Source organism: Quercus robur, chromosome 2, assembly GCF_932294415.1.
Source record: "Quercus robur chromosome 2, dhQueRobu3.1, whole genome shotgun sequence".
NCBI classification, from domain to species: Eukaryota; Viridiplantae; Streptophyta; class Magnoliopsida; order Fagales; family Fagaceae; genus Quercus; species Quercus robur.
The window spans coordinates 98,025,081-98,052,164 of record NC_065535.1 but is presented as its reverse complement, the minus strand read 5'-3'; the positions used below and the strand labels follow the sequence as shown (position 1 = coordinate 98,052,164).

The 27,084-nt window shown below is 37.8% G+C and overlaps 1 protein-coding gene and 1 long non-coding RNA gene across 4 annotated transcripts in view; one reads left to right on the top strand and one right to left on the bottom strand.

The window, feature by feature from the left end:
* Positions 1 to 27,084, bottom strand: part of LOC126716136 (ferric reduction oxidase 7, chloroplastic-like) — an 81,481-nt gene that overhangs the window by 22,249 nt on the left and 32,148 nt on the right. The window contains exons 6-9 of one of the 3 annotated variants that reach the window (XM_050417165.1): positions 26,770 to 27,034; positions 26,404 to 26,659; positions 25,873 to 26,305; positions 24,979 to 25,474 (exon numbers count right to left, since the gene is read on the bottom strand). The exons of 1 other annotated variant lie outside the window; for it this stretch is intronic. In XM_050417165.1, the coding sequence (XP_050273122.1) occupies positions 25,305 to 25,474; positions 25,873 to 26,305; positions 26,404 to 26,659; positions 26,770 to 27,034 (1,124 nt within the window). In that variant the 3' untranslated portion in view covers positions 24,979 to 25,304. Of the gene's footprint in view, positions 1 to 24,978; positions 25,475 to 25,872; positions 26,306 to 26,403; positions 26,660 to 26,769; positions 27,035 to 27,084 lie in introns of those variants that run through there. One more of the 3 variants, XM_050417163.1, reaches the window with a different exon arrangement.
* Positions 26,481 to 27,084, top strand: part of LOC126716138 (uncharacterized) — a 43,366-nt gene continuing 42,762 nt past the window's right edge. The window contains exon 1 of the long non-coding RNA XR_007652014.1: positions 26,481 to 26,564. This is a non-coding gene — a long non-coding RNA (uncharacterized LOC126716138). The remainder of the gene's footprint in view (positions 26,565 to 27,084) is intronic.

Genomic DNA, 27,084 nt, shown 5'->3' with positions numbered 1-27,084 from the left:
TGTGAATTCTTGACCTACTTGATAACCAATATTGAAATGAATCTTGATAACTAGAGTGACTGAGAGGCTTTTCTATCCCAGCCTGAATGCGGTAGGTTGACAAAGGAAAAGGGGCTTCTCTACCTCGATCTTGCTGAAAGGTCGATCAAAGGGCTTCTCTACCTCGATCTTGCTGAAAGGTTGATCAAAGGGCTTTTCTACATTGATCTTGATGAAAGTCGATCAAAGGACTTCTCTACCTCGATCTTGCTGAAACATCAATCAAAGGGCTTCTCTACCTCGATCTTACTGAAATGTCAATCAAAGGGCTTCTTTACCTCGATCTTGCTGAAAGGTCGATCAAAGGGCTTTTCTACCTTGATCTTGCTAAAATGTTGATCAAAGGGCTTCTCTACTTCGATCTTGCTAAAATGTCAATCAAAGGGCTTTTCTACCTCGATCTTGCTAAAACGTTAATCAAAGGGCTTCTCTACCTCGATCTTGTTGAAAGGTCGATCAAAGGGCTTTTCTACCTTGATCTTGCTAAAATGTTGATCAAAGGGCTTCTCTACTTCGATCTTACTAAAACGTTGATCAAAGGGCTTTTCTACCTCGATTTTTCTGAAATGTCGATCAAAGGGCTTCTCTACCTTGATCTTGCTGAAATGTTGATCAAAGGGCTTTTCTACCTCAATTTTGCTGAAATATTGATCAAAAGGCTTTTCTACCTTGATCTCGAACTGTTGCCTACAAAAAGTCAAAATTTGGGATTAGACTTTAAATGGTGAGTGCTTTGTTGGCCCATTTTTTTTTGAGATGTGGGATTTTCATTTGTTCCTTCTTGATTTGAATTTTTTTCATTTTTAGCAAGGAAACTTTGATTGATTTTTGTAGTTCTTTGAAAAAGATTTTATCTTTGAAATTTGGAATTTGGAATTTGAAACTTGGAATTGAGAGTTTAAAACTTTTTCTCCTTAAAAAAAATTGTATCTTTGTCCTTGATCATCTCCAAGAAAAATTTTCTTCAAAATCACACAAAATTTTTCCAAAATTGATATCATCTATTTTTTTTTTGAAACTTTGAAAAATTTTCACTCATCCTTCATGGTTTTTTTTTTTCTTTTTCTTTTTCTTAAAAGAAAAGAAAAAAGAAAAAAAAAAGAATTTACTGAGTTGACTCAACAACTCAGGTCACTAAAAGAGAGGGGGGGGGGGGGAGGGGCCGAATTTTTGCCACCATTTCCTTTTTTTTTTCTCCATTATCACTATTCACTTCCTTCTTCCACTTGGATTTTCTCCTTCCCTACACCATTTCTTCTCTAAAAAAAAACACTTTCCTAAGCTTCTCAACCTTCCTTCACTCTTCACCCTCGATATCTTTTCAGATCCTTGTATTCTTGGTCATTTTTGCTTCATACCCATTTTGTAAAACCCATTTCCAAACTTCCATTTTCTCTACATAAATGGCATCCTTTTCCAATAGGCCTTCTTTTCTCACTTTTCATGGAAAAAAAAAAAAACCATCCATCCCTTGAATGGAATGATGAAGAGGGGCTCCTTCAAGACCCCAAGACCCATGCTCCTCATTCCAACATGCACTTTAAGGTGAGCTTTTTTTTTTTTTTTTTTTGGGGAAATTTGTTGATTTCATGTTTTATTGCAAGTTTGGTGTTGAGACATTATCATTTGATTGTTGTTTGCTTTTGTTGGAATTTTGGACATTGTGGAGTTTGGTTGGAAATTCTTGTGATCAATTTGTAATCTTGGCTTTAGGGAAATTTTGAATTGTTGAGTTTTTTGTTTTGGTATGGTGTAACTTGGACAATGTTAATGGCTCATGAATTTTGGAAATGTATCTTAGGTGCTCCTCATCCTCACCATGTCCACTGTCACTACTACTACTGTTACTACTATTGTCACTCTAGCTATTACTATCTTCATCATCATTACTAGGGGTTGCTCCCCCTTCTTCATCTTCATCACTTGTTCTTACTTCATACGGGCTCTTTAATGCATGTTGGCAAGCCTCTCAGTACTCTTCTTCCTCTATATAGCAAATGGCATCCCCCAGAAGCATAGTCATCGCATCAGGGTCCATGTAATCAGCCCAATTAGTAAGGATCTAGGTTGTATCTTCCCTCTTTAGTTTTGGAGGCTTCTTGTTGCAATCAAGTAGTAGCTCAAACCCATGCATCATAGTTCCGATCTAGTGATTAAATCTTGGTTCGAGGAATCCTCAATAGTGTTAACTATCTCCAGCTTTGACAAACTTTCCGTTCAAGGTTGGAGTATACGGCTTTAGGGGTTCCGGGGGACAAGGAAGTCCCTTTGCATTGGCCTTGGTTGGGGCCATCTTTCTCACCTTCATCTCTAACAAGTCATCATTAGTGGGCTTATAGCCTAGCCCAAAAGGTGGTGTGGTAGTTGGAATTATGGGGTCTTAAATAGTTGGCTTCTTCACGATCTTCCCCATGTTCATTCTTGGAAGGTAATTCATTCTCCTCATCACTACCAGCACATTATTGTTGCTGTAGGGAGTGAAGTCCATTGGGATCTTCTCTACTTCCTGATAGGCCAAAAATGAATTGACTCCTTGTGATAAATTAACCAATTAATTTAGCCAAGTGAATTAATTAAGTTAATTAACATGCAAACGCGTGGTAGCACAAACAAATCATCAATAAACTAAGTATGCAGTGAAAAATAAATTTGACACGGTGATTTGTTTACGAATGGGGAAAACTTAACGGCAAAAACCCCACCGGGTGATTTTCAGGTCACCACTCCCGGAATTCCACTATTATCACAACAAGCGGTTACAAGTAAAGGAATCCCAGTACCTTATACCAACCTACAGTTGAACCTTTACCCCCAATACCCAATTGGACTTGTTTTGTAGTGACAATTTCTCCTTTTAATGCACGGCTCCCAAGTACGTGACTAACCAATGTGTGGATCCCAGTATGCGACTTCAATCACCAACAAGAGAAGGTTGTTGGCTGCAAAGTTCTTTAGTTCATCCCAACGATGAAGATCAAGAAGATGCTTGGTCATAAAACCCTACGGTGCAAATACACAGCAACTTCTTCAAGAACGATGAACTAGAGCAAATTCTGTCTCTGGTCACAATTTGCTTGAACAAACTTTGCTCAACACTTGTGCAACTTGTGAACTCTTTGACGGCCCTTAAAATAATCCTTTTATATGTCTAGGGTTAGGAAAAAAGAAGGCTCAAAGACACATTCACGGATTCCAAGAAAATAGAACAGAAAATTTGTTTTTCTTAAACCTCGACAGATAGGAGGTGTTGAGCAGCTGTAGAGAAGACGGGCTGAAACAACTTTCTTAAGCTCGATAGATACAGCTGTCGAGCTTTAATGAATTTGCACTATTCAGCTTGTTTCTTGGACAGACTTGAATGACATCAATACTTGATCTTGAAACCTTGTTTCTTGAAGTATTAAAAACACCTAGATCTACTCAATTACAAGTAAAGTGCGTTTTGTCAAAGGATTAGCCAATTACATAAAATAGTGACATATGTTCCTAAAAAGTGAATCACATATATCCTAACAATCTCCCCCTTGGCAATCCGTGACAAAACCACAACAAACAAATGAACATATGAGAGAAGTCATAAATCATTCAACTCATATTCACTTGTTGAATACAATAAAATCTATCCTAACACAAACTCTTGAAAAACTTTGCAAGAAGAGAGTTTATAGTAAGTAGACTTTGACAACCTGTATTTCTGAAACACTTTAAACAAAACTCATCAAGGCATCTTTGTGTGAAACAGAAATAATAGATTGCATACAAGATAAGAAACATGTGTATAAAGATAGAAAAGAAACAACACATATAAGGGTAGGTGAAAGAAAAAAACATACATCCACATATAAAGAAGAATAAGTACAATGTATGTCAATAAATGGTCACAAGACCTAAGGTACAAGAACAATGTATCTATGAAAGAAAGAAAAGAAAAGATACATAAAATCCTCACTACATCCCTCAAGATATCAACACTCCCCCTAATAAAAATGTCCTATACTAACTCTCCCCCTAAGTATGGCTACTCTCATAAACCCAAAACTATTCCCCCTTTTTGTCACGAGTGATAAAGGGTAAGAGTTTCAAGTAGACATCTCGTCGGTAGAACTAGCATCTCTATCATCATCATCAGAAGCATCATCGTCATCACCATCATCATCATCCTCATAGTCAGAATCAGAAGTAGAAACCACTAGAGGAGGTGGAGGAGAAGCATCAAGAGCAAAATCGCCCATAGTCGCCTGCCGTCTAGAAATGCGACCAACACAGACGTTCACCTGATATAACTCTGTAGAGAGTGTATCTATGCGAGCATCCATGCGTTGAAGTTGCGCCATGATGTCTCCTAGTGACACATTGCTCGTGGAAGAGGAGGGAACGGATGTGGATCGAGTAGATCGAGATGGAGTTGGACGGGTAGGAGCTACTGAATCCATCTGTCACGACCTGAATTACGCCTCACTACTTTTAACGATAGCATAGTCTATGGCACAAATATGAGTGAAGTGGTTGGACATAGGAAAAGGGATGGAAAAATGGCGTAAAATCCTCATGATAACGGAAGGAAAGATGAGCTTATCATGGGACGCCGAATCCAGATGAACATCTATAATGGAAAGAATAAAATGAGAAGGGAAATCAATAGTAAGATGCTCAAGGAGGGATAACAAAAATCGAGCACGAGGCTCTGTAATGGAGTTATAATGAGAGAGAGGATGGAGTACAAAGGTCATCACCATGTTCAAAAACCGAGGGCCTTTTGCAAAGCTAGAACAGTAAGTGAACTAGCGCTCACCCCACTCGGAAGGATGCTCACAAAAAGCGGATTTGAGCTTATCCTTGAACACAGTCCGCAGACACTCACAACCAGGGTAGTTAAGGAACTCTACCCTAGGAACCCGAAGCATATCCGCAATAAGCTGCGGTGTGACAGGAATGCGAGTACCTCGAACGCGAGTGAAGAAAAGAGGTACTGAACGATCAATCTCATGCATGTTGGAGTAAAACTCCTGAATAAGCACGAGAGGATAGGTGACCGAGACGTCACACAGTGACTCCCATCCCCGCCTGTGAATGACATCAGGAAGGTCGGTGTTGGTGAAGTCTGCTAGAATGACTTGGCGTTTCGAATGAATGCTGCGTCTAGAAAAGTTCTCCGAGAATGCCTTGTGGGCATCATCATCATGGAAGCAAAAAGAGATGGGAGCAAAATCAGAAGATGAAGAGGCTCCGGAATGAAGAGGGTTCCGAGCCGGAGTGGATTTACGCTTAGGTGTCATAGACACGACTAACGTAAACAGAAAGAGAGGGAGAGAAAAAGAAACAATCAGAAAAGCTCCAAAACAATTCAAATATAGCAAGTATATTGAAATGGAGTACGTATGCATGAGAAATGCATGAACATGTGACATGCAAAGTAAATTGCATCATGGGCTCAACCCAATCCAATCCTACCAGCACACAATCAATTGCACACATCTAAAATCCATGATAATACTGTTATTATGCTAATGTGATGCGTGATGCAATGCATAAGATTTTAAACTTATTTAAGCAAAAACCCATCCCAAAATTTCAACAAACACTCATCAATTTTGAAAAACCCCAAAATTTTCAAAACCCCAAAACCTAGGTTTCAAAACATGAAATGCATGTAAATAAAGGAGATTAGAAGCTTACCAAGTGAAGGAAAACTTGAAAAAGCTTGAAGAATCACTGGGGAGAGGTTTGGAGTGAGAGAGAGAGAGGTTTGGGAGGTGAAGAGACAAAGCTATCGAGAGAGAGATCGAGAGAAATGAGGGTCAGATCGCACGAGGAGAATATATAGAACCTCAGTAAATCTCCACAGAAGAAGGTGTCGGTCAAGGTGTCGATCAAGGTGTCAAGCCAAGTGTCGAGGATTTGACTGTCGACAGATATAGGTGTAGAGGTACAAAACATCAAACACAAGAGATGAGGCTCGATCGATCCACCAGGTGTCGAGTAGCTATCGAGGGGACATGAACTTTCTCGATCAACCCACTAGGTGTCGAGGAGGTGACGAGATTGCGATAAGAAAAAGCTTGGAAGCTCGACAGATAGCCAAGTGTCGAGAAGGTGTCGAGGAGGTGTTGAGCTCTTTTAAAAATTGTTTTTTGAGAAGAGAAAAACACAGACATGAATGCAATCAAGCAAGTAGCTCAACTAATAATCCAAACACCATATTAACCTCTCAAAATCATCTCTCAACAGCAATTTTAAGCACATGGATCCCAAAAACACACACACACACACAATAGGTCTAACCAATTTTATATTTCAAAAATAAGTCAAGACAGTTTAGTGAGTATACATTAACACATATAAAACCTTATGATGGCCAAATCACATTGTACTTGCACATGTATCAAGAGTAGCAAAGAATATTACGTGTTGTGTGTGAAAAATATCGCAAGATTGCATAAGTGTATACATGTTATGACAATTTGAGATATGAGAAAATAACTTTAACTCACACACAATCATAACTATTTGATGGGGACTATCACTCTCGAGGTACATCCTATAACTCCCACATCTCCTAGAATACACGCTTGCAATCATATTTAAAAGCATTTTTGATCTTTTTGCTTTTTAGTTTTCTTTGCATATTTTTCTTTTTAAGCAAATCATGCATGGGCATATAAGAGAGAGAGAGGAAAGAAATACCCAATTATGTTAAGCTTTTGACATTCCAATTTTGCTATGCCGAAGCACACGAATGTCATTGACATCACACTTTTGCTATGCCGAAGCACACAGATGTCATTTCATGATTGGCAAGCAACAGTGGTGAGATGGTTATTTATGCCTTTCTCTTAGGATTTTTTAGTCCTTCCCATCAAAAAGAGTGATACGAGTGTTAAGTACAAGAGATAACTTAATCATACTCATCACAAACAAGAGCCACAAAACTCACTTGCTTAGTAGTGCATAGAGATGCTCATCTAAGCTACAAAAGATACAAAGTTTAGAAAACTTTGTTTCAATGGCCATCCAAGGTACACAAGTACCAATGTACACAAATACACACTGTTTTTGTATTTTTCTGATTTTTCAATTTTATTTTTATTTTTATTTTTATATGAAAAACAAAACAAAATAAAACAGAAAAATAACCAAACAAAAACATGTTAAACAAAGCAAAGAATAAAAATTAGACTGACACAAAACAAAAGCAAAACACACAAGTTATGCAAAAATAAAAACAAGAAGAAAGAAAGAGAAAAGTGATAGAATCACTTGGAGTCCTTTTTCTTCCACACCTTGGAAGAACCTTTACTTTGATTAAACCCTTGAATCGGCGGTGAGGGGGAAGAATTGAAACCGTTCAAGTTTAAAAGGAATATGAGGGCTTTGAGAAGATCTCCAAGAGGAGCAAGAGAGGATTGAAGCTGATTCTGGTTCCCAGATGCTATCATGCTGTTGCTCTGTTGAGTGGCTAGCCATTTATAATAATTTGGTTGAGTATGACTGGCAACTCCACAATGATGACAGAGATGCTGCTTCTTTTGTTTAGGCTTTTGAGAGATAACCATCTTAGCCCTAGGGTTCTTCGCTTCCCTCTTATCTTGCTTAGAGGGTGCTCCTAAGATAGATTTACCTTTGTCTAAGTTCTCACTAGCTAAATCAGTTTTAACATTATTGTTATCAATTTCAACATTATTCCTAGGAGGAACAAAAATAGTAGTACTAGTTGAAGCAATATTAGAGGAAGAGAAACCATACCCTAAACCTGTTCGATCAGAAGCATATTTCTGAAGACTGAGCATCTCATCAAGCTTTGCACTTGAAATCCTCTCCAATTGAGCTCTGACTTGAAACAGCTTTGCTTCAAGCTTCTTAGTCTTCTTAGCCAAGAGATTGTTCTCGAACCTCAGTGCTCCAATAGTCTGATTAGCTTCATCAAACTTTGTGGAAAGCTCTTTACGATCAAGTTCCACATCACTGAGCTTCTTAGTGGTCAGCCTATATAGTTTCTCATGTTTCTCAGAGATCTTGTATAATTTCTCATAGGCTGTATGGATATCATTTTGATCATCCATCTTCTCAAACTTGGACTCCACCAATTCCTTTTCTTTATCCACATCTTCAACAATCCCATTAGTAAGATTGACAGTGGCAGTGAAGGCATTCAAGATTCCATCATCCTCATTGTCGGAATCATCCTCAGGCTCGGTGTCGCTCAAAGTAGCAACAAGTGCCTTGCTCTTCCCAATGCTCTTGAGATATGTAGGACACTCCTGTTTCATGTGACCGAAGCCTTGACACTCAAAGCACTTAGGTCCTGTGGGAAGAGTGTACTGACTACCATCCCTTGCATCCTTCTTCCCTTTGTCATGGCTCTTGAACTGAGAAGAATTGGACTGCCTACGGTCCTTGTCGAAGCCCTTTCCATTAGCATTCTTCATAAACTTCTTCAACTGCCTAGTGATGTAGGACTTCATCTTAGAATCTTCATCATTTGAAGACTCATCTGTCTCACTGCTCTTAGCCTTCAGTGCCATGCTCTTGCTCTTGCTCTTGCCCGACTTACCAATCCTAGTCAATCCTAGCTCGTAGGTTTGCAGATTATCAACCAGCTCAGTCAAAGGAATCTTGTCAATATCCTTTGATTCTTCTATTGTTGTGATCTTGGCATGGAATCTCTCAGGTAGAGATCTGAGCACCTTTCTCACAATCTTGGGTTCAGGAATAGTTTCCTCAAGATTGAATGCTGAGTTCACTATGTCTTTGAGCTAGGCATAGAACTCATTGAATAACTCATCCTCCTCCATCTTAATCTCTTCAAAGCTTGTAGTGAGCCTATGTAGCTTCGAATCCTTGACGGCCTTGGTTCACTCATAAGTTGTCTAGAGGATGGTCCATGCCTCCTTAGCAGTTTCATGTAGAGAATATTATCTTGAATTCCTTATTGGTGATTGCACTGAATAAAGCATTCAATGCCCTGTTGTTGAAGTTTGCCGCCTTGATCTTGGCATCATCCCAATCGGCCGGCACTTCTGTAGGCTTAGTCTAGCCTATCTCCACAGCTTGCCATACTTTCTCATCTAAGGACTGCAAGAAAGCTCTCATGTGTACTTTCTAGTATGCATAGTTAGTGCCATCAAATAAAGGAGGTATGATTAAAGACTGTCCTTTATCTATGACAAATAGGGGTCAATGGATCAACACAACAAAGATTAACCCTAATCAGAGTGTGCCTACTCTGATACCACTTGATAGGCCAAAAACGAATTGACCCCTTGTGATAAATTAACCAATTAATTTAGTCAAGTGAATTAATTAAGTTAATTAACATGCAAACGTGTGGTAGCACAAACAAATCACTAATAAACTAAGTATGCAGCGAAAAATAAATTTGACACAGTGATTTGTTTATGAATGGGGAAAATCTAATGGCAAAAACCCTACCGGGTGATTTTCAAGTCACCACTCCTGAAATTCCACTATTATCACAACAAGCGGTTACAAGTGAAGGACTCCTAGTACCTTATACCAACCTATAGTTGAACTCTTACCCCAATACCCAATTGGACTTGTTTTGTAGTGACAATTTCTTCTTTTGATGCACGGCTCCCAAGTACGTGACTAACCAATGCATAGATCCCAGTACGCGACTTCAATCACCAACTAGAAAAGGTTGTTGGCTGCAAAGTTCTTCAGTTCATCCCAACGATGAAGATCAAGAAGATGCTTGATCACAAAACCCTACGGTGCAAATACACAGCAACTTCTTCAAAAACGATGAACTAGAGCAAATTCTGTCTCCGGTCACAATTTGCTTGAACAAACTTTGCTCAACACTTGTGCAACTTGTGAACTCTTTGACGGCCCTTAAAATAATCCTTTTATATGTCTAGGGTTAAGAGAAAAGAAGGCTCAAAGACACATTCACGGATTCCAAGAAAATAGAACAGAAATTTTTTTTTCTTAAACCTCGATAGATAGGAGGTGTCAAGCAGGTGTCGAGAACACAGGTTGAAACAGCTTTCTTAAGCTCGATAGATGCAGCTGTCGAGCCAGCTGTTGACCTTTAATGAATTTGCACTATTCAGCTTGTTTCTTGGACAAACTTGAATGACTTCAATACTTGATCTTGAAACCTTGTTTCTTGAAGTATTAAAAACACCTAGATCTACTCAATTACAAGTAAAGTGCATTTTGTTAAAGGATTAGCCAATTACATAAAATAGTGACATATGTTCCTAACAAGTGAATCACATATGTCCTAACACTTCCTCTTCCTTTATTTCAAAGCTAAGCCTTTCAATTTCAAAACCATCCAAGTCAATGGCTCCTTCTCAGAATCAATACCAAAAATAGGCTTTGACATAGTCAAAGTATCCCATATATGGTTACAATAGCTACTTCATGTGGAAACCGAACCTTTTGGTATAGGGATGAAGGTATGGTCTCTGTGTCATGGATCCATGGTCTCGTAAAGAGCATATTGAAGCATGAAGCTATGTTAAGTACTTGAAACTCCACTTTCTTGATCATTGGCCCTATAGTGAGCTCCAGTGTTATGGTTCCCAAGACCTCTCTTTTACTATTGTCATATGCCCTCACATGTTGATCTGTAGGCACAAAGTCTTCAATGCTTAGACCTAAACAACTTGCAGTCTTTAAAGGACACAAGTTTAAGGCACTTCCATCATTAATGAGAACCATCGGAATCCTCTTGCCTTTAGCATCTATAGCAATATGCAGTGGGTCATTATGGTGCTTCCCCTTCTTCATCAGATCTTTGTTAGAGTAGGAAACAGTGAGTTCCCTACTTATGGACCTAATAGCATTCAAATCTTAGGAAGTTGTGGTTGTAGGGACCTGGATTTGGTTGAGAAGGTATACCAGATTTAGACGGTGTTTGTATGAGGCCATGACTAAACCCCATAAGGATATATTGGCTTGTGTCTTTTATAGTTGCTTGAGGACCTCATCTTCTTCAGTAGGTGTTTGTTGGGTAGATTTATTCAGGGCTTCTATTGGGTTGTCCGTCTCCAAATATGGGGGTTTAAAGTGTCTCCCCCTTTGTAATGTGGGCAATTTTTGTCGAGTCATTAGGATTGGTATCTTGGGTTTTGAAGTGTCTCCCCTCATTTGTGGATGTTGGGGCATTTGATTGGGGTTTGAATCTTAGGAAGTTGTGGTTGTAGGGACCTGGATTTGGTTGAGAAGGTATACCAGATTTAGACGGTGTTTGTATGAGGCCATGAGTAAACGCCATAAGGATATATTGGCTTGTGTCTTCTGTAGTTGCTTGAGGACCTCATCTTCTTCAGCAGGTGTTTGTTGAGTAGATTTATTCAGGGCTTCTATTGGGTTGTCAGTCTCCAAATATAGGGGTTTAAAGTGTCTCCCCCTTTGTAATGTGTGCAATTTTTGTCAAGTCATTAGGATTGGTATCTTGGTTTTTGAAGTGTCTCCCCTAAGTTGTGGATGTTGGGGCATTTGATTGGGGTTCGAAGTGTCTCCCTCTATTTGTAGATACTGGGTTGTTTGATTGGGGTTTGAAGTGTCTCCCCCTGTAAGGTTGAATTTGCTTGTATTTCAGCATTTAGTAACCCTGTATTTAGGTGGGATTGTTGTAAGGGTAGTGAGTGAGATAGAGTGTTGAAATGCTCAAGAGTGTGCAAGAAAACAGAGACTCGCGGCTTGGCCTCGCGGGTGACTCGCGGCTGCAAGCCGCCAAATGCAGCACACGTGCCAAGCATGCCGGAAGGTGAACAGTCATGCTAGCTGGAGCACTACAGGACAAAACAGGACAACTGGCCATACGGTTATCTCGCGACTGGATCTCGCGACTCAGTCAAGTCGCGAGGTCAAGCCGTGAGCCACCCCTGTTTTGTAAATCCTGACATTTCACATTCCTCTCTCACTCCAGTATAAATACCCCTTATACCCACAAAAGAAAGAGAGCTTCCAGAGAGAATTTTGAGAGAGAAACCCTAAAGTAAAACAAGATTGATTCATCTACAATCTTTACACATGAGTCTCTTCAAATTCCTCAACTCTCTTCCTCTCCATCGTTAAACCCTTGAGAGGTCTTTTACCAAAACCTGTTCTCACCATATCCATTACTGTGAGAGGGTTGTTTGGTGTTCTGGGAAGCAGTTAGGAAGGAACCAATCTACATTGGTTGATGCTATGATCAAGTAGCGGAATCCGGGAAGCTAGAAAAGAAATAGATTCGGCGCAACCTCGTTGGAGCAAGAAGCTTGGAGGGCTTAGGTACACTGGGTAGATTAGGCTTGGAGGGTCTATTGTTGTTCATGTATCCCAACTACATTTTATAGTGGATTACTTACTGCTTGGAGGGCGGCGGAGAGGTTTTACGCCGAGGGCTTTGGTTTCCTCTTCGATAACACATCGTTGTGTTGTCCTTGTGTCTGTATCTCTCTTCCCTTAATCTTTGCCTTTTATTTTCTGCTGTGGATGTGATTTTAATTGGCTTAGATTGTTTACCAATTCTGTTTATAGCTTGTGTTCATTTTCCGCACACTTATTGTTTGTCATAAAGCTTGAATTGGTATTTTTGTTATTGGGGGTCTAAACGTTCAAAGGTGTTTTATACACTAATTGAACTTTCAATTGGTATCAGAGCGGGTACACTTGTTATGGTTTAAATACCTAAGTGTGATCCTTGACCCCTTGTGTTTATTTGCCATGGACTGTGCTTTGTATGCCTCTTTGTATGATTTGGTTGATGATAAATGTAGCATGTCACGTGTTTGTGAAAATGTCTCTATGAGTGTGGATTCTCATGATTGTGATGCTATGTTACATGAATCTTTGGATGTTGTTGATATTCCTAACATTAAACTCTTGAAGAAAAAGGCTAAGAAGTTTAATAAGGATTTGAGCAAATTATTTTGTGAAAAGGTTGATTTGATTGCTAAGCTCAATGAATCCAACAAATTGGTTGAAAAATATAAGAAACTTGCTGAAAGTTCTATTGAAAAGCTGAAAGTGTTTGAATGTTTGAATATAGACTTGGATGCTAAACTTGTTTTGTCTAACAAACTTGTTGATGAGTTAAAATGTGAAAATGAATCTCTTAAGATGCATGCCAAGTGTTTGATTGCTGAACCTATTGTTAAAAAGGATGATAATATTTGTTGTAATCATGTTGTGGTACTCGATTTTGTGCCTATTGTGTGTTCTACCTTAAAGGACAAATCGGTGTACATTCCTCCACATAAAAGAAATCAAAAGGTGGAGAGAAAGGCTGTTAAGTCAAAGCCTCTGTTTAGGTCTCAACCTAAGGCTTTAGATGGATTTAAGTTTGTTCCAACTTACCACCATTGTGGTGTGATTGGTCATATAAGACCTCAATGTCATAAGTTGAAGAGAGAACAAAACCATGTTGCTAGATCACTTCCAAAGCTTAGTAGACATAAACACATTGTTTGTCACCATTGTGGTGCTTTTGGTCATCTAAGACCTCATTACTTTAAGTTTCATGCTCTTAAAAGAATCAAATGAAAAGAGAAACTTAAGCTTCTTGGAAGTTGTGCTAAAAAGAGTAAACCGGTTTTGAGTGAAAATAGCATGTTGTTAAAGAAAATGTTTAATACTCTTAACTCCTTGACTATGTGCATCTCCGGTTCTCATTCTTCCAACCCTCGTCTCACTTCTCTTGAGACACTCATTCCAAACAATTGTTCCGTTTGGATGAGGAAGGGTTCCTATAGTTGAGCTTTTGCTCTTTTGGTCCTTGATCTAATTCTTTCGATCTTTGTAGGACCCATCATGCATTAAATGTCATATCTTCATGCATTTTGTGCATCTTGCATTTATTTGTATACATTGTTTTGTTTTTTATCTTACTTTTATGTTTCAGTTTTGTGTGAGTAAAAAAAAAAAAAAATCCAAAACCACATAAAAAGTGAAAAATTCAAAAAGTTTGATTGTATATGTTTGAGCACATATCACATGTGAATTTGGCCTTGTACCTTTGTACAAATGGCTTTGTGCATTTACGAACTTAGCTTGTTCTTTATGCACTTATGTCTTTGTGGGAAAAATATTGAAATCTATGTGTGATTGTTGTAAATCGATCTTCAAGCTTGTCATGAATGATTGGTCAATAGTCTTGAGGGTTTTGATACTTGCATAGACTTGTGCCTATATATCTTCCCACACTTTTTATTGTTTTTGTAAGGTTGAATTTATTCAACCATCTAATTGGCTTTATTCCGTGCCAAATTTGCTTGTAATTCAGCATTTAGTAACCCTGTATTTAGGTGGGATTGTTGTAAGGGTAGTGAGTGAGATAGTGTGAAGATTGCTCAAGAGTGTGCAAGAAAACAGAGTGTCGCGGCTGGGACTCGCGGGTGGACTCGCGGCTTCAACCCGCCAGAAGATGCACACGTGCCAAGCATGCTGGAAGATGAACAGTCATGCTAGCTGGAGCACTACAGGACAAAACAGGACAACTGGCCATACGGTTAACTCGCGACTGGAACTCGCGACTTGGTCAAGCCGCGAGGTCAAGCCGCGAGCCACCCCTGTTTTGGAAAAACCTGACGTTTCGCATTCCTCTTCACTCCAGTATAAATACCCTTTTAACCCACGATTGAAAGAGAGCTTCCAGAGAGAATTTTGAGAGAGAAACCCTAAAGAAAAACCAGATTGTTTTACCCACAATCTCTACCTTAGAGTCTCATCAAAATCCCTCACTCTCTTCCTCTCCATTGTCAAATCCTTGAGAGGCTTTATACCAAACCTGGTTCTCACCATTATCATCTCTGTGAGACAGTCGTTTGGAGTTCTGGGAAGCAGTTAGGAAGGAGCCAATATTCATTGGTTGATGCTACGGTGTAGTAGCGGAATCCGGAAAGCTAGAAAAGAAAAAGGTTCGGCGCAACCTCGTTGGAGCAAGAAGCTTGGAGGGCTTAGGTGCATTGGGTAGATTAGGCTTGGAGGGTCTATTGCTGTCCTTGTATCCCAACTGTATTTTCTAGTGGATTGATTACCGCTTGGAGGGCGGCGGAGAGGTTTTTCGCCGAGGTCTTCGGTTTCCTCTTCGATAACATATCTGGTGTTATCCCTGTGTTTGCATCTTCCTTCCTCTCTATCTCTGCCTTTACATTATCTGTTGTGGTTTAATTTTGTTATGGCTTAGATAGTTATTTAACCAGTTTCATATTATAGCATATGTTAAGTTTCCGCACACTAGTTGTTTGACATATTGCTTGTGTTGGTTAAGTTTGGTTTTTGGGGGTCTAAACGTTCAAAAGTGTTTTTGTACACGTTTTTGAACTTTCAGTTTTTGCTTAAAGAGCTCAACAAATGTAAATATCAAAATGAAAAAAGATAATGAGCTGCAAAAGCCGTCGCATATACTAGTATTTGACTAGGAAAAAGGGAAAGCGACTTGTATTGAAAATGTATGATGCTCAAAAAGCCAAAGGCTTGTTCATTAAATTGAAATATCACAAATTTCAGGCATCGATCTCAAAATGAGATGTTTTGATTCAAAATGATCATATGTTATGAATTGTAAAGAAACCAAATGAAAAGCTTCATCGTATGTAATCATTTTCTTGTGGTCATATATGTTCATTTCTATAATTGAGATAGACTACTTGACTTAGTACTAGTTGTGTATGACTTGATTGAATTGATCATTGAAACTTCACTCTAGACTAAGGAATATTCCACATTTGATATACACACACAACACACATGCCTAATGTTCAATGAATGTCTTATTCATTTGTTAGATTGTACTTGTCTAAATGTGATGTGTGTGTGCTCAATCATATATGGATTAATCCAAAAAGATTTTTGATCATTTTACATGTTTTTGGAAGTGATTTTTATCACTCTTTGTGTTCATGTTTAGTGCTTACTTTGTTTTTCATTGTTTAAACATGTTCTGTGTTGAAAAACAGGTGTCAGAGTTTTTCGCGGCTCAGCTGGCGACTCGCCAGTCGCGAAACCCCAGTCGCGAGTTCAACCAGAAGCTTTGGCGACTCACTCGCGGCTTGCTCGCGACTCATTTGCGTCTCGCGAAAATTTTCACGACTGAACCTCGCGACTTGCCCAGTCGCGAAACGCCCAGAAATAGCCTTTTAAAGGGCTTTTTGTGGGAAACCTGTTTTAAACCTCTCCCATCCTCTCTTAAACCCCTCTTTCACTATTTTTACATCAAAACCCGATCAATTTGAATGGTTTTTCATTCCATTAACATCTCTAAGGTAATTATAAACTCTTTTCATTGATTTTGATCCTTAGATTATGTTTTGGAGAGTTTTGTGCTCTTGGTTGGGATTTTTATCATAGGGGTTGGGAAAACTTAATTTTTGTCAAATTTTTTTCATGGTATTGGTTTCTTTTGTTGATTTGCATTGGTTGTTGGCCCCTTGTGGTAGAAAGAACATGTATTAAGGGTGGATTTCATGATGTTCATGCATTGTTTCACATTATTGTTCATAGTGTGCATGCTAGGTGTTTGATAAAATGCCTCTTAGACATTTTCTTGCTTGTTTGGACTCCGATGAGTACCAAACTTTGGGGTTTCTCATGTTTCCTCATTAGGAACATGTTTGGTTCATTGGTTGTGTATTTAACACACCTTGCCCCACATGTGCATTTTTCATGCATTGGTCTTGCATTGCACATAGCCACCTCTTGCACACACCTTTGCTACCATTGTCATGCATTGGTCTTTACCTTATTTCTTCATCCTAGCATGTCATGTTTACCTTATGCTTTGTAGCATTTTACTTTGTCTTAGGTTTGAGTTTCATTTTCTCATTCATCTCGCACCCCTCATGCATCATTATCATTGTTCATACCTTCATCTCTTACCCTCTTTTCTCCTTGACCCTTTGTCTATTCCTGACAAAAAGGGGAGAGTATACCAGAGTGTTTTGTCATTTCTATATGACTCTTGTGCACATCCTTAGGAGGAGAAATTCTATTTCTCATGCACATTTGTAAGGGGAGATGCATATACCAAGGGGGAGAAGACATTGAGTTAATAAGAAAACTTTGTTTTGTTTGTTTCTCTTTATGTTTGTTTTCTTGTATTGCATCGTGTTTGTGTATTGGACATGCATACTTCCTTGTGCTATTGTGCTTCATTGAATGCATGTTCGGATGATCAATTGCTTTGCTATGTGATCATTGTAGTCATTTCTATATGACTGTTTTAGTGTATGATCAAGTTGCTCACATGTTTCACATCATGTTTACTTGATCGCAATTTACTTGTTACATTATACTTGTCCTTTTATTACTTGCTTTACCTTGAGGGTCTAATGTGTTTTATGCAAGTGTTTCAGGTTACAAGTATATATGTTCCAAGTGCATCACAGCTTCTCATCATTCTGAAGGGGAGAAACTTTAAGCACTTTTAGTTTATATTGTTTAAGTTTATATTCAGTATTTTGAGTTTGTACCCATGTTGCTTCTGTAAGCTTTTAGGGTTTATGTTCTTTATCTGTAGGCTTTATGGTCTGTACCATACTTTATGCAGCCTTTTATATTTTGATTAAATCAGTACTGTTAACTAAATGTCATGCATTTTCTTGTTAAGTACTGTCACTCTTGTGCCCTTATAGGATTGTTCCTAGATGCTTATACTTAGTGTATTATGCATTGGTTGAGTGTTGGGCATACAAGTAACTTGCATTGTTCTTGTTAGCTTGTATGTTCAAGTGTTCATTCCAAGTGTGAATGAGCATTGTGGTTACTACCTTGTAGTGATTGCTTGGTTGATCAAGCCATGGTTTGTTTCTTAACTCCATCTTTGCTGGATCACATATAGCCTGCTTCATATGCATTTCATGCTTTTCTGCATAAAATGATCATGGTGTATTGTTGTGTTTCAGGAGTTTCATGTTCATATGATTCAAGAGCTTCACAGTTTCTAGAGTTAGGTGTGAGTGAGTTTTGCTCAACTGTTCCCAACTCACATGTTAAGTCTAGAGTCTGTTTTAGGGTTTTGTCACGGAATAGCCAGAGGGAGAGATTGTAAGGTTGAATTTAATCAACCATCTTGTTGGCTTTATTCCGTGCCAAATTTGCTTGTATTTCAGCATTTAGTAACCTTGTATTTAGGTGGGATTGTTGTAAGGGTAGTGAGTGAGATAGAGTGTTAAAATGCTCAAGAGTGTGCAAGAAAACAGAGACTCGCGACTTGATCTCACGGGTGACTCGCAGCTTCAAGCCGCTAGAAGCAGCACACGTGCCAAGCATGCCAGAAGTTGAAGCGTCATGCTAGCTGGAGCATTACAGGACAAAATAGGACAACTGGCCGTTCTGTTATCTCGCGGCTGGATCTCGCGACTCAGTCAAGCCGCGAGCCAACCCTGTTTTGAAAAACCTGACTCTTCACATTCCACTCTCATCCTAGTATAAATACCCCTAATACCCACAAAAGAAAGAGAGCTTCCAGAGAGAATTTTGAGACAGAAACCCTAAAGTAAAACAAGATTGATTCATCTACAATCTTTACACAAGAGTCTCTTCAAATTCCTCAACTCTCTTCCTCTCCATTGTTAAACTCTTGAGAGGTCTTTTACCAAAACCTGTTCTCACTATATCCATTACTGTGAGAGGGCTGTTTGGTGTTCTGGGAAGCAGTTAGGAAGGAACCAATCTACATTGGTTGATGCTATGGTCAAGTAGCGGAATCCGAGAAGCTAGAAAAGAAATAGGTTTGGCGCAACCTCGTTAAAGCAAGAAGCTTGGAAGGCTTAGGTACACTGGGTAGATTAGGCTTGGAGGGTCTATTACTGTTCATGTATCCCAACTACATTTTCTAGTGGATTACTTACCGCTTGGAGGGCGGCGGAGAGGTTTTACGTCGAGGGCTTCGGTTTCCTCTTCGATAACACATCGTTGTGTTGTCCTTGTGTTTGCATCTCTCTTCCCTTAATCTTTGCCTTTTATTTTCTGCTGTGGATGTGATTTTAATTGGCTTAGATTGTTTACCAGTTCTGTTTATAGCTTGTGTTTATTTTCCGCACACTTATTGTTTGTCATAAAGCTTGAATTGGTATTTTTGTTATTGGGGGTCTAAACGTTCAAAGGTGTTTTATACACTAATTGAACTTTCACCCCCCATTTGTGGATGTTGGGTAATTTTTGGTTTCCGTTACTTCACTCTATATATCATATCCTGTAGTGGATGTCATACCCATCAATTCTTCCCATGTCATCATAAAGCACTCGGGTAGGTTATAGATCAATTTAGATGGGTCCTTTTTACTTTCTTCTTCAATCATCAAAAAATTAATCCTCGGTCCTTTCCCAAAATTGTGGTTGGGTAAGGGATTATTTGTGATGCTAGGCCTTGTCAGCGGTGCAATCACCTTGTTATCTATTAAGTCTTGAATTGCATGACGAAGGCTAAAACACCTGTCAGTATCATGGCCAGGGCCTTGGTGGTAGGCACATCTTTTATTCACGTCAAGCCTTGAAGGTAGCGGGTTTGAAATTGGTCTTTGGTCTAAGGGCCTTAGTAACCCTTTTGCTTTTAGCTTTTCAAATACTTGGCTTATAGGCATATGTAACTCATGAAATTCTCTCCTTGGCATTGGGAGTGGCCCTTGTGATATTTGCACAGATGCAATGGGTGCAATTAGTTGATAATGATCATTTTTATGGATATTAGAAACTTCTACAGTTTTAGAACTAAATCCTAATTTTTAAAAAAAAAACCTGGGTGGGTCCTCATTCTTTTTAGTGCCATTATTTATTGCATCTTCAATTTGGGATCTGAATGTTCAATATGTGTATAAAACACTATGAACGTTTAGACCCCCAATTTCCAAATTATCAATTCAAGATTATTATCAAACAATTAATGTGCGGAATATGAACATAAGCATAAAACAGAATTGATAAACAATCTAAACCAAGTAAAATCACATTCACAGTAGAAATTCAATGGCAAAGATTAAGGGAAAATAGATGCAAATACAAGGACAACACAACGATGTGTTATTGAAGAGTATTTTGAGACTATGAACTTAAATACCAGGACATTATATTTTGCATCCATAACCATATAGTATGGAACCCGAAAAACATACTATACTAGGTGCAACGACAACCTAATCCCGCCGCAATTAATATTCCTCGGAAGCGAGGTCATACCAATCACTATGATTAGGCGAGAATTATTCTCATTATTAATGCTCTCATGGTAACTCTTACCAAACAAAAATAATTTGCCGCTTTTCCTTTAGCCTCTAAGTAATAATGACATAGCTCCGAAGGAAGGTTAACATTACACTTAGTCTAGTGTACACCATTGCCTAGAATCAATGTGAGTCACCAAGTAACTCCACGGAAGCGTGGTCGTTGTCAATGTAAAAACACACTTCATCCATCATTAAGAAGTTTAACCTGTAGTACCATGAATTAAACACCCTCCGAAGGGAGCAAGACATATACGCCAAGGCGAGGTGCCTAATCACACTACTATAATCCAGCAATGGAGGCCGTGAGAATCAACCCTTGAATCTCTCTCCCACTAGAAATTTTAAAACAAGTGGATTGTCTTGAAATCATTGTGATCTAATCACAATTTTAACCCCACACATCAAATGTGTTAAATTGTTTATATTCAATGTGATGTAACTAAGTCATGTCACAAAAACGTAACGAACATTCGCGCAATCACAAAGAAGTTTAACCTTGTAATCCGTGAAGTAAATACCCTCCGCATGGAATGCAAGACTCGAAGTCAAGACAAGGTATCTATCCACATTACAATAAACTTAACAAAAGGGTTATTTCAGCACTCTCACTCATTATTTGGGTTTTTCTTTAAATAATTGTGATCCCATCACAACTAATAACCTTGCACTTGTTGAAGACTCTAATCTCATTAGAATAACTAACTAAAATGGAAGTCCTAAACTATTTAGGATTCCTTAAACACTAATAAATCAAAAATTAGTTATATAGAACTCTATCCTTAACTTATTTGATAAAGTATTCTAATCTCATTAGAAACTATATACCTTTTAATTAAGCTTTAATCTCATTAAAACTTCTAATTAAAATAAATTAAGTTAAAGACTTTTAATCATACAACAATTCCAAACTCATTAGAATGTTTCTTAAAAGACAAGTCCCAAACTATTTAGGACTAAGAGTTCTATTTGACTAATACCTTTGATCTCATTAGGTCTTTTAGTTAGAACCATGTATAATCTAATCACACATTGCATTGCTCTTTCTTTATTGTGAAAACACTTACAAAAATTCAGATTTTACAAATTTCGATTGATCGAATGTATTTCTCAATCGGTCAAAAAAATTAAAAATTCGTACCAAAAAATCTGCTTGGCTCGATTGATACTCGATCGCTTTTCGATGGATTGAAAAAGAGCATTCGATCAATCAACTAGCAATTGAATGTCAATCGGATCAAGATAGATTGGTTACTGTTTCACTCGATCGATCGAAGCTACTTTTCGATTGATCGAAACTCGTGACACTTGAATTTCCAGAATTTTTCTAAGGCAGTTTTCAACGGTTTTTCAAGAACAAACATGCATCATATGAACATGATAGACAAAGATTGATATCAAAATTGAATTCCATTGATGCTATAGCCTTAAAGATCAATTTAACATACTTAAATTCAAATTTAAACAACATCATAACATCAATATCAGTTTTTATCAAACAATAATTTCAATGATCATGCAGAAAATTAAGTGTATAATCTTCTAACAATATGAAATTACTTTCTCTAATTCCAAAACTCACAAAACATGTTATACAGATTCGAAATTGAAGACCTGGCTCTGATACCATTTGTTGGAAAAATACATATTTGTATCGCATACAAAACATACGTAGCGGAAAAATTAACGGATCTACTTCATTCGCAATTGATAACATGTACTATGTAAGTTTCAGAATTTGAGAACAAGAATGCGTACCTTGGTGTGGTAAAATTCAAAACCGAAGATCAGAAGTTCTTGGGAAGACTTTTAATCTTCACTCCAATTCCACTTGATGCCCAAGATGTGTGGTCTCTCAATCAGTTTCCAAGGAGAGAATAAAGAGTGTCCAACACTCACATACACTATTTCATTTCTTATGAGAACTCTTATGAAAAGACTTTTATGAAAAACCCTTAATAAAATTCTGTATGTTTCTCTACTTATATATAACTGATTATCTAATTGGGCTAGCCTTTTGGGCCATTCCAATTGGGCTTTAGTATGTGGCTTGGAGTGGGACCAAAAGGGAACAAATAAGACTCTAGCTCCAATGGGCCTTAGGCTTTTCTGTCAACTCTTGACAAGTCCAAAGTTACCATTAATTATATTCAATATCACTATATGAATATAATTGCACTCTAAGCCTTATTAAAAAATTATATCCCAAGACTTTATTATACATGCAACCCATTCATTAAAATATTCGTAGTAATACAAAGTCATGAAACAGACTGCCACTTTGAAGATTACTACATCTTAATCATTGAGTACCCGGTTTAATCCTTTATGTTATTCAATATATATTTATGAAGTCCAATTTCATAAATATATATACTTTAGTAACTCCTTACTAAAGTGGTTGGGCCCAACACTCTGAATAACCAAACTCATTAAACTTATCTCAAGAGAATATTTTATATCTCCGTTAAGAGACTATGAATTCCATCTTGAGAATATATGTTCCATCAACATTAAATGCGGCTGCCCAACATACTGAGGTTTTGACCATAACTTATAGATCTCAGTCCTTATATATCAAAGCAACCTACATCTCATGATCAGGTCCATTATTCTCTTAGGATTTAGAGTTGATGTAAATAGAAGTCGTGAGATTTATTATTCATTTGACAGTCGTTAGGAGAATAATAAATATCACAGCGGTCTAGTTCAATATGTCTTAACTCTTAAAACATATCAACATACGAACTAGAAGTCTCCACTTCCATGATCAAGACAAATCATCGTAGTTGATATGTTCTAGTCTTCGTAGATGAAACACCCAATTTCATCACCGACTATGAACTAAAATTCTGAGTTTACAAAGAACTTGTGATTTATATCTTCTATGACTTTTCACATAAATCACATACTATGCATCTCATGGACTAAGATAATGTCCCATTAGTTCATTAATAAATAGTCTCATATAATTAAACAATTTAATTATTTATGTCATGCCAATAAATTGGATTTTAGGGCATAAACCCCAACACTAAGAGCGGCTCCGGTCAAAGGGTTTTGGAACATTTAAGCAAGTAGTTCTTCAGTCGCACCTAGGGGCTGCATGGCCGTCATATACATCTTCAAATGGGACTTTAGGCAGCCAGTCCCATCGAACTTGTCCAAGGTTGGCATCTTGAACATGGGAGGCAGCCTCACATTTGGGAAAAGTGAGAGTGATTGGTAGTCCATGAGGTCCTCCATTTTGCGAGCTCTCTTGATCATCTCTTCCATCTTGTTCATTCTATTTGTTGATCTTCTTCTCACTCTCCATGGTTGGTGGATTATGGTCAGCCTTGTTCTCCTCTTGATTACTCTTCAAGCTTTGAACCTGTTGTACCATAAGGTTCATGTCCTCCCATAAGGTTCATAACAACAAAAATATACTAAGAACATGCTTTAAGAAAGATTTAAACAACACATGGCAACAACATTAGAAATTAAAAATAATAAAAACATCTTAAAGCTATTCATGCATCATCAAGTAGAATTAATAAAAAGGAACAGAAAAAGAAAAGATAAACTACCTCTTGCATGAGCATGCTCTTCTTAGTGAAGGAATATTTTAGGATTCAAAGAAATTTATTCAATTCTCTTTGAAACCTAAAATATTTTGCTTACAGAAAAGAAATTCCTAAGGTCAGAGCCTCCAGAACGTCTTTAACGTAAGAGAAAAAATAAAAGAAGAGAAGAGTCAGAAAGAGGGGAGTTAGAGAGCATGAAAAAGTGTGCTAAATTTTGAGAGGCCTCCTTTATTTATAGAGGCTAGGATGTTCGAAAAATTTAGCTAAATGATCAGAATACGAACTAAGACACGTCCTTATCTCTAAAAAATTGAAAAGGATGAGTTTTATCTCAATCCAAGTGCCCTTGGGCCGTGGCCTGCATTTGTGCCAATTGGCACTCCAAAAGTGCCGAATGGCCCTTTTGGGTGCCGATGGTAGGGGTTTGAAATTGGTCTTGATTATTAGTTATTCGATTATCCTCTTTTATTCTCATGCAAGCAAGCCTATTTTTAACACTAACTAACAACCAATCACAAAATTATTTAATTAATTTTAATTGTCTAGCCAATCAAAATTAATTTAAATTAATCATGCATGTTTGGTTCCACCTAAACAAAATGCATGCAGACCATGCAAACCTGATCATGCAATATCTTTCAATCCAATGGTCCGATTTGGAAATCAGGTACATCGTCATGATCGTGAGAATCTCAAGATCATTTTTATGCAATGAATAAATTAATGCATGTAATGTAATTATGATTTTTTCGGGTATATGAATGGTTACTTTAGTCATCTTCCTTGATTAAATTATAGGTGCAAAATCAAGTGTCTACACTGTCTATAGAGGGTAGCATGAAGAAGAGGTTTTCCACTGAGTATACCATGTTAAAGGATTGAATGTCTTATTGTATAAAATTGTCTAAAATATTATACAAGGGACTACTTTTATAAAGAAAGAGGTTCTCCAATATGAGCGTAATCCAAGTAAATATAGTACAATAATACAAAAACCTTAAAGCCCGTTGAGCTCGTATTGTACAAAATGTATCCTATTTATCTCATTAATTGCGTGAGCTTTCACAACGCCTTTCTCTCTTCTTCATGTCTTTTAACATACCCACCGTTTTAGTACTAAAAAAAAAAAGCAAAAAAAAAAAAAAAAAAAAAAACTAATATAACTAACCAGATAAGGCTCCAGGGAGAGATAGAGAGACATGAAAATCTTGTGGATTGTTAAATGAAATGAGTTGTTTTACTATTACCAAAATAAATAAATAAAACTAAAATTGACAAAGCTTTTGTAAGAGAGAGAAAGAAAGGAATCTGAGGGGCTGCTACCATCGTTATGCTGGCCTCCCACCACCATCAAGTCATTGAAACCCCTACAAGCCGAATGGCCATTTCGGGTGCCGATGGTAGGGGTTACTAACCCCTACAACAATATACGTACAACATTCTCCAAAACCATTTTACATAAAACATTACAATATTATCCGTGCATTTTGCTAAGGGGAAGATGAGATGATGAAGGTGGTGTCTATAGCTCGAAACTATGGCTGTTGAAATGGAAGATTGGATGATTGCGTTGTCTCCTAATATTTTGTGACCTGATTTCTTTAGCAACACTTGTCTGAAGACTTGGAGGACCGCACACAATAACACCAACATCAACGCAGCCCCATTTCTCTGATATATCCCCAAAAATATCTGCAGCAAGACAAAGGAAAGGGAATCAAGAAAGCCTCTGGTGTTGTACAACTGATGAGGTTAAACTTTGTTATCAAGATTTTTTTTTTTTTTTTTTTCATGTTTCTTTTAGTTTTACTCCATCCATTAATGTCATATATTTTGTTCACAGTTAGTCCTAAGCTTGGTAAATAAAGGAGGGTTGTGGTAGATTGATGGCTTGTGTGAAATTTAGTCACTATAGACAAGTACACATTAAGGTGTCCCTTACAAGTGAGAATACATGTGGCCAACCTTGACTAGTCTATTGTTGTTGTTAGGACTAAAATTTGGTTGTTGTCATCATCGTTGTCATTGTTGTTGTTGTTGTTATATTATTCTTTTAATTTATGTTTTGAACAAAAGTTGAGATGCTGTACCTTTGAAGTCTGGTCTTGAACCATAATAAGTATTGATTGAACTCGCAAGTTTTTGCTGACATGAATCATTGTGAGCTACAATTTCATTATGCTGCATCTTCTCGACCATTATCCTATCATCCTTGCATGCCTCCCTTGTTGCATTTCGTCTTTCCCAAAGATGCCACAAACCAGCCACAACACCCCCAAAGATAAAGACACTTGCAAGCATGCAGATTACAAAGAGAAGCCCGGTGTACCACCATGGAGATATGTCATAAGGGTTTATGTAGAAAGTATCTAGTAAATACAGTAAGATAACAAAGCCTAGTGTAGACGAGATAACATATAGTCCAGGCCACATATTATTTCCAGTACCAACCAAAACTGACATGTTGCAGCTGTTAGATACAGGAGGAGAAAAGTTTGTAGCCTCATGTACTTGACCCTCTTCCTGTAGATAAATAACAACCACTAAATGTCACAACATGAACATGATAACTTTAAATACAAAATGAAATAACAAGGTTGTGAGAGCATAACTAAGCATACCAGTGAAGGTTGTGATTCTCGAGTGACAAAAATGTGAATCTTAAGATTTAGTTTATCCGAGAAAAATGGACAGATTAATTCCATATCTTCGGTAGAAAGAAGAGGAAGCTCGTTTGATCTTTTCACAGCCCAAACAATCAAGATGTTTCGAGGCAAACAAGGTTTTCCTTCCCTAGTACGATGGAGAATGTCACTCAAGATAGCTAGAAATGGTGAAATTCCTACGCCACCTGCTACTAAAATAAGGTTTTCATACCTAGAGAATCAAATGGTGAAGTTAGTTCATAAAATAGAAGATAATATGAAATTTAAAATTAAGCTTGATATCTAGTAAATTCTAGTGAAATTGACTGTTTGGGTGCATACATCAAGTGATATGGTAATTCATGCCCATAAGGCCCCTCAACAGAAGCTGTTATCTTTGTTTGAGGCAAGAGATGTAGGTCAACTCCAGAACTATTCAAGATATTTCCTCTGAGCTTTTCTGTCCATTCTCCAATAACCTTTATGAGAACAGATAGATGATATTTACCATCCAGAGGACTGGATGAAACACTGAAAGGATGCCACTGTAGCCAAGATAATTCCCGAACTTGAAGGAAAATAAAACTGAGGGCATTGTACCGCAGATCTACATTGTCGAGGAAAAGTGTCACAACTATGGTAACAATAGAAAAACAA